At 43.1% G+C, this 13,223-nt stretch overlaps 1 protein-coding gene and 1 non-coding gene across 5 annotated transcripts in view; both read right to left on the reverse strand.

The window, feature by feature from the left end:
• The window catches only part of hs6st1a (heparan sulfate 6-O-sulfotransferase 1a), a 259,620-nt gene that overhangs the window by 25,440 nt on the left and 220,957 nt on the right, over positions 1-13,223 (reverse strand). For all 4 annotated transcript variants that reach the window (XR_009806231.1, XR_009806230.1, XR_009806229.1 and 1 more), the window contains exon 2: positions 7,051-7,273. Coding sequence is in view for 1 of the 4 variants with exons in the window: in XM_061896141.1 (XP_061752125.1) it covers positions 7,051-7,273 (223 nt within the window). In the remaining 3 variants the exon portion in view is untranslated. The remainder of the gene's footprint in view (positions 1-7,050; positions 7,274-13,223) is intronic.
• On the reverse strand, positions 2,805-2,875 carry trnag-gcc (transfer RNA glycine (anticodon GCC)). Its single transcript has one exon. It is a non-coding gene; the product is annotated as a tRNA-Gly (tRNA).

The raw sequence follows: 13,223 nt of genomic DNA on the forward strand, positions 1-13,223 counted from the left end.
GGGTCCCTGGTTCAAATCCCACCTAGTACCAACCTCGTCACGTCCGTTGTGTCCTGAGCAAGACACTTCACCCTTGCTCCTGATGGGTGGTTGGCGCCTTGCATGGCAGCTCCCTCCATCAGTGTGTGAATGTGTGTGTGAATGGGTAAATGTGGAAGTAGTGTCAAAGCGCTTTGAGTACCTTGAAGGTAGAAAAGCGCTATACAAGTACAACCCATTTATTTATTTATTCTTGGTGTTGGGTTTTATCAATTCAATTTCCCCCAAAAATGCGACTTATACTCCAGTGCGACTTATATATGTTTTTTTCCTTCTTTATTATGCATTTTCGGCAGGTCCGACTTATACTCTGTAGCGACTTATACTCTGAAAAATGTTGGGTGTCATTCAGTAAAAAAGTGTAAAATTCTAATCCGTTTTTAGCATTCAATCCGATATTATTGTGAGGTTTTGTATTCGTGTTCCTAAAAATCAGATATATACCAGCCCCCAGACACTTTTTTTTCTCAAAAGTTGGCCCTCAGAGTCAAAATAAAAGCCCAGGCCTGGTTTATACAGAAAAAAACACCTGTAATTATCTCCTGTGCAAAAACATCAACAAGAGTTGAGTTGCTCTACCAGTGAGGTGTCTCAAAAGCAAAACTAAACAGACTTGTACTGACTTTTCCTGGGATGCAGTGAAAGTGGCAACAAGGAGGAACTGCACACGCTCAGAAGTTTGCCCGCTGGCCATAAACACCTCCACCAATTCACACCTTCCTTTTTTTTCTTCCTATCTCAGACTCCCACATAAATGTGTTGGCCAGCTTATCTCATCTCAGCCTGAGGGTGTTATTACTCAGGGTCCTGTGACTTATAAATGTGTGTTGCTCACACACACACGCAGACGCACAAACACACACAGACACACACATGTGAAGCATCCTGGCGGTCCATCAGGTGCATGCATTAGTATGCAGCGCCTCTTCTCTACTGTATCCTCAATGCACATACTGATCTTTCCCTCGCAGTAGACTCCCAATTCATCCATCCATCCATCCATTTTCTACCGCTTGTCCCTTTTGGGGGTCGCTGGAGCCTATGTCAGCTGCACGGGCAGAAGGCGGTGTACTCCCTGGACAAGTCGCCACCTCATCACAGGGCCAACACAGATAGACAGACAACATTCACACTCACATTCACACACTAGGGCCAATTTAGTGTTGCCAATCAACCTATCCCCAGGTGCATGTCTTTGGAGGTGGGAGGAAGCCGGAGTACCCGGAGAGAACATGCAAACTCCTGGTGCATTGGCCAGGAATCGGACCCGGGTGGCAAGTGTGAATTCTACCACTAAACCACCAATGCAATCCTAATTCACACATCATATATATGCCGACAAAGGCAAACGAAATGGTTCTAAATACATTTTTTTGGATAATTTTGGTTTTAAACTTGATTTTAGTAAGCATTTTTGTGCACGTTTTTGCCCACAACAAGAAGTGCTATTGTACAAAACCAGTGAAGTCGGCACGTTGTCCATTCATCCATTTTCTACCGCTTATTCCCGTTGGGGTCGCGGGGAACGCTGGTGCCTATCTCAGCTACACTGAAAAAAATACCTCATTAGATTTACTTAAAAAAATTATTGTAAGTATTTGCACGCAAATGATTTAAGTAAAATTTAATGCTGCAATATCAACTATCACTCGCTTGCCAGTATCAGTATATAACATAACAGTTGTGAAGATATTAAGTAACAGTTACTTAATTACATCCAAGTTTTAAGTCATATTTATTTAAACAAATTAAGTAAAGTCTACTTGTTTCTCATCAGCAGGAACATCATTTTACTCAAAATTTTAAGTAAATTTTATATACCATATTTCCTTGAATAGCCGTCGGAGCGCTAATTATTTTAAACCCTCTTCTCACTCCTGCGCTTATCAATGGCGTGCAGGAATTAATGAGTGTGTTTAAAAAGACTTTAATAAGAATTTATTCTGCGGCCACGGCACGGTGGTTAGGGACCATTGGTCTACAGCATGTCATCGCACCCACTTTTACATCTTTCTGTCTATGTGCCGGAAGGACGAATGCGTTTCACTGTTTCTAATACGAGATTGCAATGCATACTTGCTCAACAGCCATACCTTTTACACTGACGGGTGTGATATAAACAACTTTAACATTCTTACTAATATGCGCCACACTCTGTGAACCCACACCAAATACATTTCTGATAAACATCGACTCTGTAACACATTATAAACGCAAGATAAGAATTACCCATAATGCCACCTTGCAGGGCTCTGTGAAGTGATCCTAAAGGCCGGAGCAGAGCCAGTCGGCCAGAGCCTGTTGTGCTGTACGCATGATTTTCAGAGTAAAGTTTATGTAATATTTTTAGGTTTATGTACATACAACTATTAAAGATTTAAATGGTATGAGGAAACATAGGTAAAACTTAATCTTCCCCCATAATTCATGTATTACGTTAATAAAATGTTTAATTTTACTTAAGAAACTCTAGTTCTTACTGAATGTTAAAAATATTAGGTATAAATTATGACAGTTACTCTAATAGAGTTTACAGCTCCAAAAAGTCACTTTTTTCAGTGTACAATAGGGTGGAAGGTGGCGTACACCCTGGACAAGCCGCCAACACAGATAGACAGACAACATTCACACTCACATTCACACACTAGGGCCGATTTAGTGTTGCCAATCAACCTATCCCCAGGTGCATGTCTTTGGAAGTGGGAGGAAGCCGGAGTACCCGGAGGGAACCCACGCATTCACGGGGAGAACATGCAAACTCCTGGTGCATTGGCCAGGAATCGGACCCGGGTCTCCGGCATGGCAGGCGGGAATTCTACCACTGAATCACCAATGCATTCCTAATTTCCACATCATATACATATGCCGACAAAGGCTAGCGAAATGGTTATAAATTACATTTTTTTGGATAATTTTGGCTTTATACTTGATTTTAGTAAGCATTTTTGTGTAAGTTTTTGTCCAAAACAAAAAGTGCTATTGTACAAAACCAGTGAAGTTGGGACGTTGTGTAAATTGAATAGACTGCAAATCCAAGATATTTGATGTTCGAATTGAGAAACAGTTTTTTTTGTTGCAAAAAATCATTAATTTAGAATTTAATGGCAGCAACACATTGCAAAAAAGTTGGCACAGGGCCATTTTTACCACTGTGTTACATGGCCTTTCCTTTCAACAACACTCAGTAAACGTTTGGGAACTGAGGACAGCATTTTTTTTAAGCTTTTCAGGTGGAATTCTTTCCCATTCTTGCTTGATGTACAGATAATAATAATAATAATAATAGATTTTATATGTAAAAAGCACTTTACGTTGAGTGAAAAACCTCAAAGTGCTACAGTGTATCCATCCATCCATCCATCTTCTTCCGCTTATCCGAGGTCGGGTCGCGGGGGCAACAACCTAAGCAGGGAAACCCAGACTTCCCTTTCCCCAGCCACTTCGTCCAGCTCTTCCCGGGGGATCCCGAGGCGTTCCCAGGCCAGCCGGGAGACATAGTCTTCCCAACGTGTCCTGGGTCTTCCCCGTGGCCTCCTACCGGTTGGACGTGCCCTAAACACCTCCCTAGGGAGGCGTTCGGGTGGCATCCTGACCAGATGCCCGAACCACCTCATCTGGCTCCTCTCGATGTGGAGGAGCAGCGGCTTTACTTTGAGTTCCTCCCGGATGGCAGAGCTTCTCACCCTATCTCTAAGGGAGAGCCCCGCCACACGGCGGAGGAAACTCATTTCGGCCGCTTGTACCCGTGATCTTATCCTTTCGGTCATGACCCAAAGCTCATGACCATAGGTGAGGATGGGAACGTAGATCGACCGGTAAATTGAGAGCTTTGCCTTCCGGCTCAGCTCCTTCTTCACCACAACGGATCGGTACAACGTCCGCATTACTGAAGACGCCGCACCGATCCATCCGCCTGTCGATCTCACGATCCACTCTTCCCTCACTCGTGAACAAGACTCCTAGGTACTTGAACTCCTCCACTTGGGGCATTCCACCCTTTTCCGGGCGAGAACCATGGACTACACTACAGTGTATTAAAAAAAAATAATAATACAAAAAAAATAAAATAAAAACTAGACCAGTCTGATAGCTAGAACTAGTATGCATACATCTAAAAAAAAGTTGTTTTTAATTTTTAAAAGAAGGGTTTTTGAGCCTGTTTTAAAATAATCCACAGTCTGTGGTGCCCTCATGTGGTCAGGGAGAGCGTTCCACAGTCTCCCATTGTTCGTAGCTTTGTCCTCAGAGGTTGGAGGAGGTTAGCCTGTCCAGAGCGGAGGTGTCGTGTGGAGGATTTGGGGGTGAGTAGTTCTTTGAGGTAGAGGGAGGCACCGGTGGGTTAGCAGGGAGACTTTGTATTCAATCCTGAGTGGAACAAGAAGCCAGTGAAGGGATTTGAGATTTGGTGCGATATGGAGATAGGTTCACACTCTCATCAGGATCCTAGCAGCACTATTCTAAATGTATTGCAGCTTCTGGATGTTCTCGCCGGGGATCCTGACAAAAAGTGCGTTGCAGTAGTCTAGCTTGGAGGAGACAAAGGCGTGGACGAGCCTTTCGGCATCAGAGAGTGAGCGAGGGGCGGAGTTTAGTAATGTTCCGGAGGTGGTAGAAGGAGGTCTTGCACGGTTGTTTTATTTGAGCCTCAAAGGTCAAGTGAGGGTCCATAACGTTAGTACAGTATCAGTCGAGGAAAATGATCAAATTACATAAATAACATAGAGTAATTTGATTTTGATATACTTTTTTTATCTTGATAGATTGACATTTAACACTAATAAGTTGACTAATGAACATTATTACATTATTTATTCAGAAAAAAAGACAAAATACTATTAACCGCTACATGTAAGTGTAAAAAACCCACAACAACATTATGATTTAAACAATTTCAGAATGTGCTTGTTCTATTTTTAAAGAAAGAAAACAATCTGAAGTTGTCTTTATTTTCAAAATAAGTAGATTTTTCTCCATTTGGCTTCCGATCTAAAATGAGTTTGACACCCCCTGGTGTAGAAGAATCCCATCAAAATGATGATTAAAAGCCTACTGAAATGAGATTTTCTTATTTAAACGGGGACAGCAGGTCCATTCTATGTATCATACTTGATCATTTCGCGATATTGCCATATTTTTGCTGAAAGGATTTAGTAGAGAACATCGACGATAAAGTTCGCAACTTTTGGTCGCTAATAAAAAAGCCTTGCCTTTACCGGAAGTAGCAGACGATGTGCGCGTGACATCACTGGTTGTAGAGCTCCTCACATCTTCATATTGTTTACAATCATGACCACCAGCAGCTAGAGCGATTCGGACCGAGAAATCGACAATTTTCCCATTAATTTGAGCGAGGATGAAAGATTCGTGGATGACGAAAGTGAGAGTGAAGGACTAGAACAAGGGTAAGGAACCTATGGCTCGTGAGCCAGATGTGTCTCTTTTGATGACTGCATCTGGCTCTCGGATAAATCTGAGAAACTTATTAACACAATAAGTAATGAATAATTCCACTTGTAAGCAAAGTGTTAAAAATAACGTTCAAAATATAAAACATGCTCATGGATTTGAATCCATCCATCCTTTTTTCAACCGCACTTGTCCAAGAAGTTGCATTAAGGGTAAGAAGTGATTTATCTATTATTGGTTAGTTTAGGGCTTGACCTCCTGGGGGTTCTTCAGACCACCAAGCAGCGACATAAGAGCCTGTTTCAGGGTTTTAGTATTTTTTTTATTTTTCAATAAGTCTCTCAGTTGCTGTCCAGCAATTGTCTTTTTCTCTTTCGTTCTCGCTCGCGCTCCGGCTCCAGCCCCAACCCTGTCTCTCCTCTGGTCAGCTGCTTATAAACAGAGCGACAGGTGATTAGATAACAAGGCCCAGGTGAGCCATCTACGCACCTGTCGCTGATTTTGAGGCCAGTCCTGGCAACTCCCCGCTTCGCTGCAGGCCACGCCCACTCCACAGTTAGCTTCAGAATAATGTTATTACAAAGAATAAAAGACCTATTATACTCCAGAAATGTTGGTCTTACTTAAAAATGCATGCGTTTAGTTGTGTTCAGTGTTCAAAAAATACTATATGGCTCTTAGGGAAATACATTTTAAAATATTTGGCTTCTTGGCTCTCTCCGCCAAAAAGGTTCCGACCCCTGGACTAGAAGAAAGAAAAAAAAAAGTTAAAAATTTTTTAAAAAAAGGCGAGGGCAGTGAGAGCGATTCAGATGTTATTAGACACATTTACTAGGATAATTCTGGAAAATCCTTTATCTGCCTATTGTGTTACTAGTGTTTTAGTGAGATTATATGGAACCTGAAAGTCGGAGGGGTGTGGCCATGGGTGTGGTGACCGCCAGTGTCTCCGGTGGGAGGAGGTAATAGTCCGCAGCTGCAGGAGGACGCAAGCTCCGCTCATGTCTACGGTAAGAGCCGACTTATTACCACAATTTTCTCACCGAAACCTCCCGGTCCATGTTCGCTTGACCGCTCTGTTTTATAGTAAAGCTTCACCTTCGGGAATGTAAACAAGGAAACACCGGCTGTGTTTGTGTTGCTAAAGGCAGCTGCAATACACCGCTTCCCACCTACATCTTTCTTCTTTGACTTCTCCATTATTAATTGAACAATTTGCAAAAGATTCAGCAACACAGATGTCCAGAATACTGTGTGATTATGCGATTAAAGCAGACTACTTATAGCTTGGATCGGGCTGGAAAAAAATGTCCGCTACAACCCGAGACGTCAAACGCACGCGTCATCATACGCGTCACGTTTTCAACAGGATACTTCGCGGGAAATTTAAAATTGTAATTTAGTAAACTAAAAAGGCCGTATTGGCATGTGTTGCAATGTTAATATTTCATCATTGATATATAAACTATCAGACTGCATGGTGGGTAGTAGTGGGTTTCAGTAGGCCTTTAAGTCATCTCTTAAGTCCAACATTTGCGACCACTGACCTTACGCAAAAAAAAAAAAAAAAAAAAAGTCCTACTGACACCCGTCCATCCTCCATACCTGTCTGTTGTTGGCCAGGTTGTAGGGACACTCCATGAACTGCTGCAGGGTGCATCCCGACCAGTCGGAGCCCTCATAGCAGGAAGGCAGCTCCTCGGGCGTGGGCGTGCGTCCGTCGCACATGTGCAGCGACGTCTTCCACGTGGCGCCCCGCTGGACATGCCTCCACTCGCTGAGGTACCGGGACACTGGGTCTCTTAGCAGCGTGATGTAGTAGAACTTCCTGGGAACGGCAAAGAAACAACAAATCGGATTAATCGCGGGATAAATCTGCTTTTGACACAAGTAAAAACAAAGCCTGAAGTGTGCATTTGGGAGACAGGGACAAAACCTGCGAGCGTCCGCCCGGAGATCGAACCCCGGCCGATAGAGATGCGCGGATAGGCAATTATATCATCCGCAACCGCATCACCAAAGTCGTCATCCACCTGCCGTCCACCCAAACCAACATTTTATCACAACCGCACCCGCCCGCTGAAACACATCAGAGGTCGGCCCCCTTTACCACTCACAGAGCTATTTAAACCTGTTTCACAGAGTAATGAAGACAATTGGAGCCGCTAACGTTCTCGCAAATATCCAATTGGCGTTCATCCTGATGACAAGAATATGGGTGTGCTGTGAAGCCATTGCCTTAGACACCTTCAACAACATGTACGAACCGATTGTTAGTCCGGCAACATGTTGTGTGCAGCTTCCGCAATCACACATACAAGATTGAAAGGCATACTGGGTGATACAGAGATACAAACAACTTCAACACTTACTAATATGCGCCACGCTGTGAAGCCACACCAAACAAGATTGACAAACACATTTCGGGAGAACATCCTCACAGTAACACAACATAAACGCAACACAACAAATACCCAGAATCCTTTGTATCCGTGACATTTCCTGAATATATTTAAACCCCCACGCCCTCAACCCCGCCAACCTTAACGACGCAAGGGGCAGGGGGGTTGCTGCTAGCGGGGTGTATAAAATAGTCAGGAATTGTCATGGATACAAAGGATTCTGGGTATTTGTTGTGTTCCGTTTATGTTGTGTTACTGTAAGGATGTTCTCCCAAAATGTGTTTGTCAATCTTGTTTGGTGTGGCTTCAGAGCGTGCCGCATATTACTAAGAGTGTTAAAACTGTTTATGTCACAACCATTAGTGTACTCTGTGTCACCCAGTATGCCTCGCAGTCGTGTGCGTGTTGCTGCAGAAGCCACACACAACATGATACTGGACTGACAAGCAGATCGTGTGTGATGTAGAAGGCGACAAAGTCAATGGCTTCATAGCACGCACTAATACTTAATATCTGGGTGACTACCGGCAGTCATTCTATAGAATATTAACGTCTCCTATTGTCTTCTTCGCTTTGTGACACGGGTCTTAAATGGCTCTTTGAATGGCAAAGGATACCGATCCTAGAACCATGTTTATCAAATATTTCCGGATGGTTAAACCGCCACCCACCCGAATCGAATTAAAATCTATTTTTTCGTCATGTCACCCGCCCGACCCGCGGTTTATCCGCGGACTCCGCGGATGAGACCGCAAACTACTGGGCGAGTCATACCAAAGACTATAAAAATGGGAGCCATTACCTCCCTGCTTCGAACTCAGCATCAAGGGTTGGAACTGGGGGTTAAATCACCAAAAATGATTCCCGAGCGCGGCCACCGCTGCTGCTCACTGCTCCCCTCACCTCCCAGGGGGTGGAACAAGTGAGAGAGTAATTTCACCACAACTTGTGTGTGTGAGACTATCAGTGATACTTTAAAACGAGCGACTTCGCTCACGGCGGAAAAGGGGTTAGTGCGTCTGCCTCACAATACGAAGGTCCTGAGTAGTCAGGGTTCAATCCCGGGCTTGGGATTGAACTGCGTGGGTTCCCTCCGGGTACTCCGGCTTCCTCCCACTTCCCAAGACATGCACCTGGGGATAGATTGATTGGCAACACTAAATTGGCCCTAGTGTGTGAATGTTGGCCCTGCGATGAGGTGGCGACTTGTCCAGGGTGTACCCCGCCTTCCGCCTGATTGTAGCTGAGATAGGCACCAGCGCCCCCCCGCCACCCCAAAGGGAATAAGCGGTAGGAAATGGATGGATGGACTTAACTCACACCAATTGTGTTTACCAGGGTGTAATACCGCCGATGACCAAGCGAGGGCGGTGTTTACTGCACAATGTGCAGAAGGATGCTGCTCTCTGCACTTGGTGAGATTATTTGCGTTTATGAAAAAAGAGGGGAGGTCAACATGGAAGAAAGGACTCCGTCAGGTCAGAACAAAACAAAAAAACATGCTGTACAAGCAGATCTTATTCTGCAACACACACATCCTTCCTCTGGTCGCAGGTTTTTGGGACTGCCCCCCCGAGGGATGACTCATGCTGCATCTGAGATTTTGTCTTCTCCGGTGTGTGTGTGTGTTATACATAACGGTGCATATCACGTCCACCGCCATCCCCCCGGAAAAGAAACTCCCACCAGAGCAAAGACCTTTCCATGCCTTCAAACTCCACCTAATTACTGCAGTCTAATCAATCAACACATTCTCATTAAGCACACACACACACACACACACACACACACACACACACACACACACTGAATGAGTGTGTGCCCACCAGCAATGGTATGGCTTTATCTGCATGCACACACACACTTGAGGAATGTTTGCAAAAATACTTATTATACATGACAAGAGAACTAAGCACTGCTAAATAAAACCCCCCCAAAATATTATATATTATATTTAAAGGCCTACTGAAACCCACTGGTACCGCCCACGCAATCTGATAGTTTATATATCAATGATGGAATATTAACATTGCAACACATGCCAACACGGTTACAATTTTAAATTTCCCGCGGAGTTTCTTGTTGAAAACGTCGCGTATGATGACGTGTGTTTGTGAAATTATTTGTTGGAAGGGACATATAAGCTCAGCACCACTTACGGCTAAAAGTCGTCTCTTTTAATCTCATAATTACACAGTATTTTGGACATCTGTGTTGCTGAATATTTTGCAAATTGTTCAATTAATAATGGAGACGTCAAAGAAGAATGCTGTTGGTGGAAAGCGGTGGATTGCAGCTGCCTTTAGCACCGAAACACAGCCGGTGTTTCTTTCTTTGTTGTGAAGCTTTAACACAGAGCGGTCAAGCGAACATGTTTCTCTACGTCAGGGGTGTCAAAGTCAAATACAGAGTGGGCCAAAATTTTAAACTGAACAAAGCCGCGGCCCAAGGGTTGAACAAATGAACCTTTTAATAGGGACCCAAACAATGGCATATCAAATAAAATTTAAATAAAAATTGAGTGCCTCTTTTCTATTTGCAGCATTCTGAGGTAAATATCAAAATAAACTTTGTCCACAGGCTAATAATGAATTTGAAAAAAAAAATAACAATAATAAATGAATCAAACATTCAAGCCTTGAAGTAACAAGAGAAAGTGCATGAATAAATTGTTAATTATTGCTCAATTTGCTACACTGATTTGCTTGAACAATGAATATGGAACAAGCAATAATAATATAACTTAATAGTGCAAAATCAACATTAAAAAAACAAACGAAAAAAAATAAATGGTCAAATAAATACAATTCCAATAAAACATCTAATGCCTCTTTTCTATTTGCAGCCTTCTGAGATAAATATCAACATTACATTTTTCCACAGGCTAATAAATCTTAAAATAAAATAATAATGAGATGGGTGGGGTTGCTGGTGGGGGCCGGGTTTTGGTGGTAGTCAGTGCTGCAAGGGGTTCTGGGTATTTGTTCTGTTGTGTTTATGTTGTTTTACAGTGCGTATGTTCTCCCGAGATGTGTTAGTCATTCTTGTACGGTGTGGGTTCACAGTGTGGCGCATATTTGTAACAGTGTTAAAGTTGTTTGTACGGCCACCCTCAGTCTGACCTGTATGGCTGTTGAGTAAGTACACCAGGCATTCGCTTAAGTGTGTGTACAAGTCGCATATATCATGTGACTTGGCCAGCTGTTTGTATGGAGTAAAAGCGGACGTGACAACATATTGTAGACAACGTTAAAGGCAGAGTTTTTATAGTACCAGCGAGCCAGCTCTAATGTTAATTTGATATTGCCTCAAGGGCCAAATGAAATTGTACGGGGCCAGAGTTTGACACCCATGCTCTACGTCAACCAGCATGTTTTTGGATGGGAAAATTGTGATATTAAGTCGGCTCATACCGGAGACATCAGTGGATTACGCGTCCTCCTGCAGTAGCTGTTTAAAAGGCAGCTGTGAGCATTTTGCTGGCGACATCTGTCCCGACTTGGACTGTGGTGGGGTTTGTTTTCCAGAGGTGCAGAACGGCGGAAGGTAAGAACATTATCTAATGATTGCTATAAAAAAAGGAAGAAAAGGCGCGCACAAGGCGGAAGTACAAAAACCTGCACAAAGGCAGAAACTATGAACATGAAACAAAACTCGATAACTGTGACCTGAAGAAACAAAAACTTACGTGGCATGGCAAGAAGCATGACTATGAACAGTTTCAGAGGTGGCATGGCATGAAGTGAAGAGAGGTAAAGTCGCCAGGGGAACTTCCTGGCAACTTTCGGTTGAAATAATACAGTTGATTGAACAGGTGCGTGAGTCAAAACAAATCAGGTGCGTGACATGACAGGTGAAACTAATTGTTTGGCATGGTAACAAAGCAAACGAGGAAGTGCAAAGACAGGAAACAATGGAGTCTTAAGCAAAACAGAACGTAACCAAACAAAAGATGATCACAAGACATGACAGATATCATCGATTTTTTACAGCTGGTCCCTCATAATTTGGTGAAACTACAATGATAAATGACACAATATGTTCCTGCATGTCAGCAGACTAAATTAGGAGCCTTTGTTTGTTTACTTACTACTAAAAGACAAGTTGTGTCAGGCTTGCCACTGACAGTTTGTCTGTTTTTTAGTTTTTCCTGTGTGTGTTTAGTATTTCCTGGCCTTTAGTTCTTATTTTGGTTCAGCTTCCTGTTTGTCTCCCTGTGTGCTGTTTTCCCTCAGCTGCGGCTGATTGGCACCTGGCCACTCCTGTGGTCAATCAGCCCGCTCCCCTTTGACCTGCTTTGTTCCTCCAGTCACTGCTGGATTATTGTCGCTCTTGTGTCGTTGCTACCTGTCGTGTCGCGCTTGTCGTATCTTTGCAGCGTAGCGGTAAGCTATATTTCGTTGGCTATTTGTAGCTTACTGGCTTTTGTGCCCTGCTTCCAGTTTTCATTGTTCTTAGCCTAGTTTGTTATCCGCCCACGTGCACGCTTTTTTTTTTTGTACCCTTTGTTTGGTTTTGTTCTAGTATTTTATATTAAATCATGTTTTCCTATCCAATGCCTGCCTCCATCTCTGCATCTTGGGGTTTGTCACGCACCTGTGTTTTGATTGTTACTTTAGTATTTAAGCCTGCCTTCGACCTCGGCTCGTTCTTGGTTCGTTATTTGCTTCGTGCAACTCTCACGTTGGCTTCTCTGCTTTATATATACTTGTGCTAAGTTATGCCTTAGCTTCTCGTGCGATCGGCACGTCACTTTGGGACTTTCAAACTTCCCTGCTACGTTTAGCATTAGCTTCCCGTGCGTAGGCACGCACTTTATTTTGCCTTTTGTAGCAGTGTTCTTTTAATTTTTGCATATTAAATGAAGTTTTACCTGCAATCCCGGCCTGTCTTGGTCCTCGTGCATCCTGGGGTGACACTACGCGCATACAAAATGTGTTCCCGACGTGACAAATAGGAGCCTTTTTTTTTGGCTTATTTACTAATTTACTTACTATCTATCTATCTATCTATCTATCTATCTTTCTAATACAAGATAAGTTGTCAAGTATGTTCACTATTTTATTTAAGGACAAACTTGCAATAACAAACATATCTCTAATGTACCCTAAGGTTTTTTGTTGAAATCAAGCCAATAATACAATTTTTTGTTGTCCCCTTTTTAAAAAAAAAAAAGTATCGAAATGATTTTGGTACCGGTACCAAAATATTGGTATCCGGACAACACTAGTAACTAGTATATCATTGTGAACAACTCAAGCCGTCGTCTTGCGGGTTCCAGGGACCACCAAGGAAGGACATGCCTCTGAGCAGATGTAGACTTCTTTATTTTCCAATAAACAAACGTCTTTTGCATGTTGCTTTTCAGCCTTCCCG

The sequence above is a fragment of the Nerophis ophidion genome, linkage group LG03 (assembly GCF_033978795.1).
Source record: "Nerophis ophidion isolate RoL-2023_Sa linkage group LG03, RoL_Noph_v1.0, whole genome shotgun sequence".
Taxonomy (NCBI): domain Eukaryota; kingdom Metazoa; phylum Chordata; class Actinopteri; order Syngnathiformes; family Syngnathidae; genus Nerophis; species Nerophis ophidion.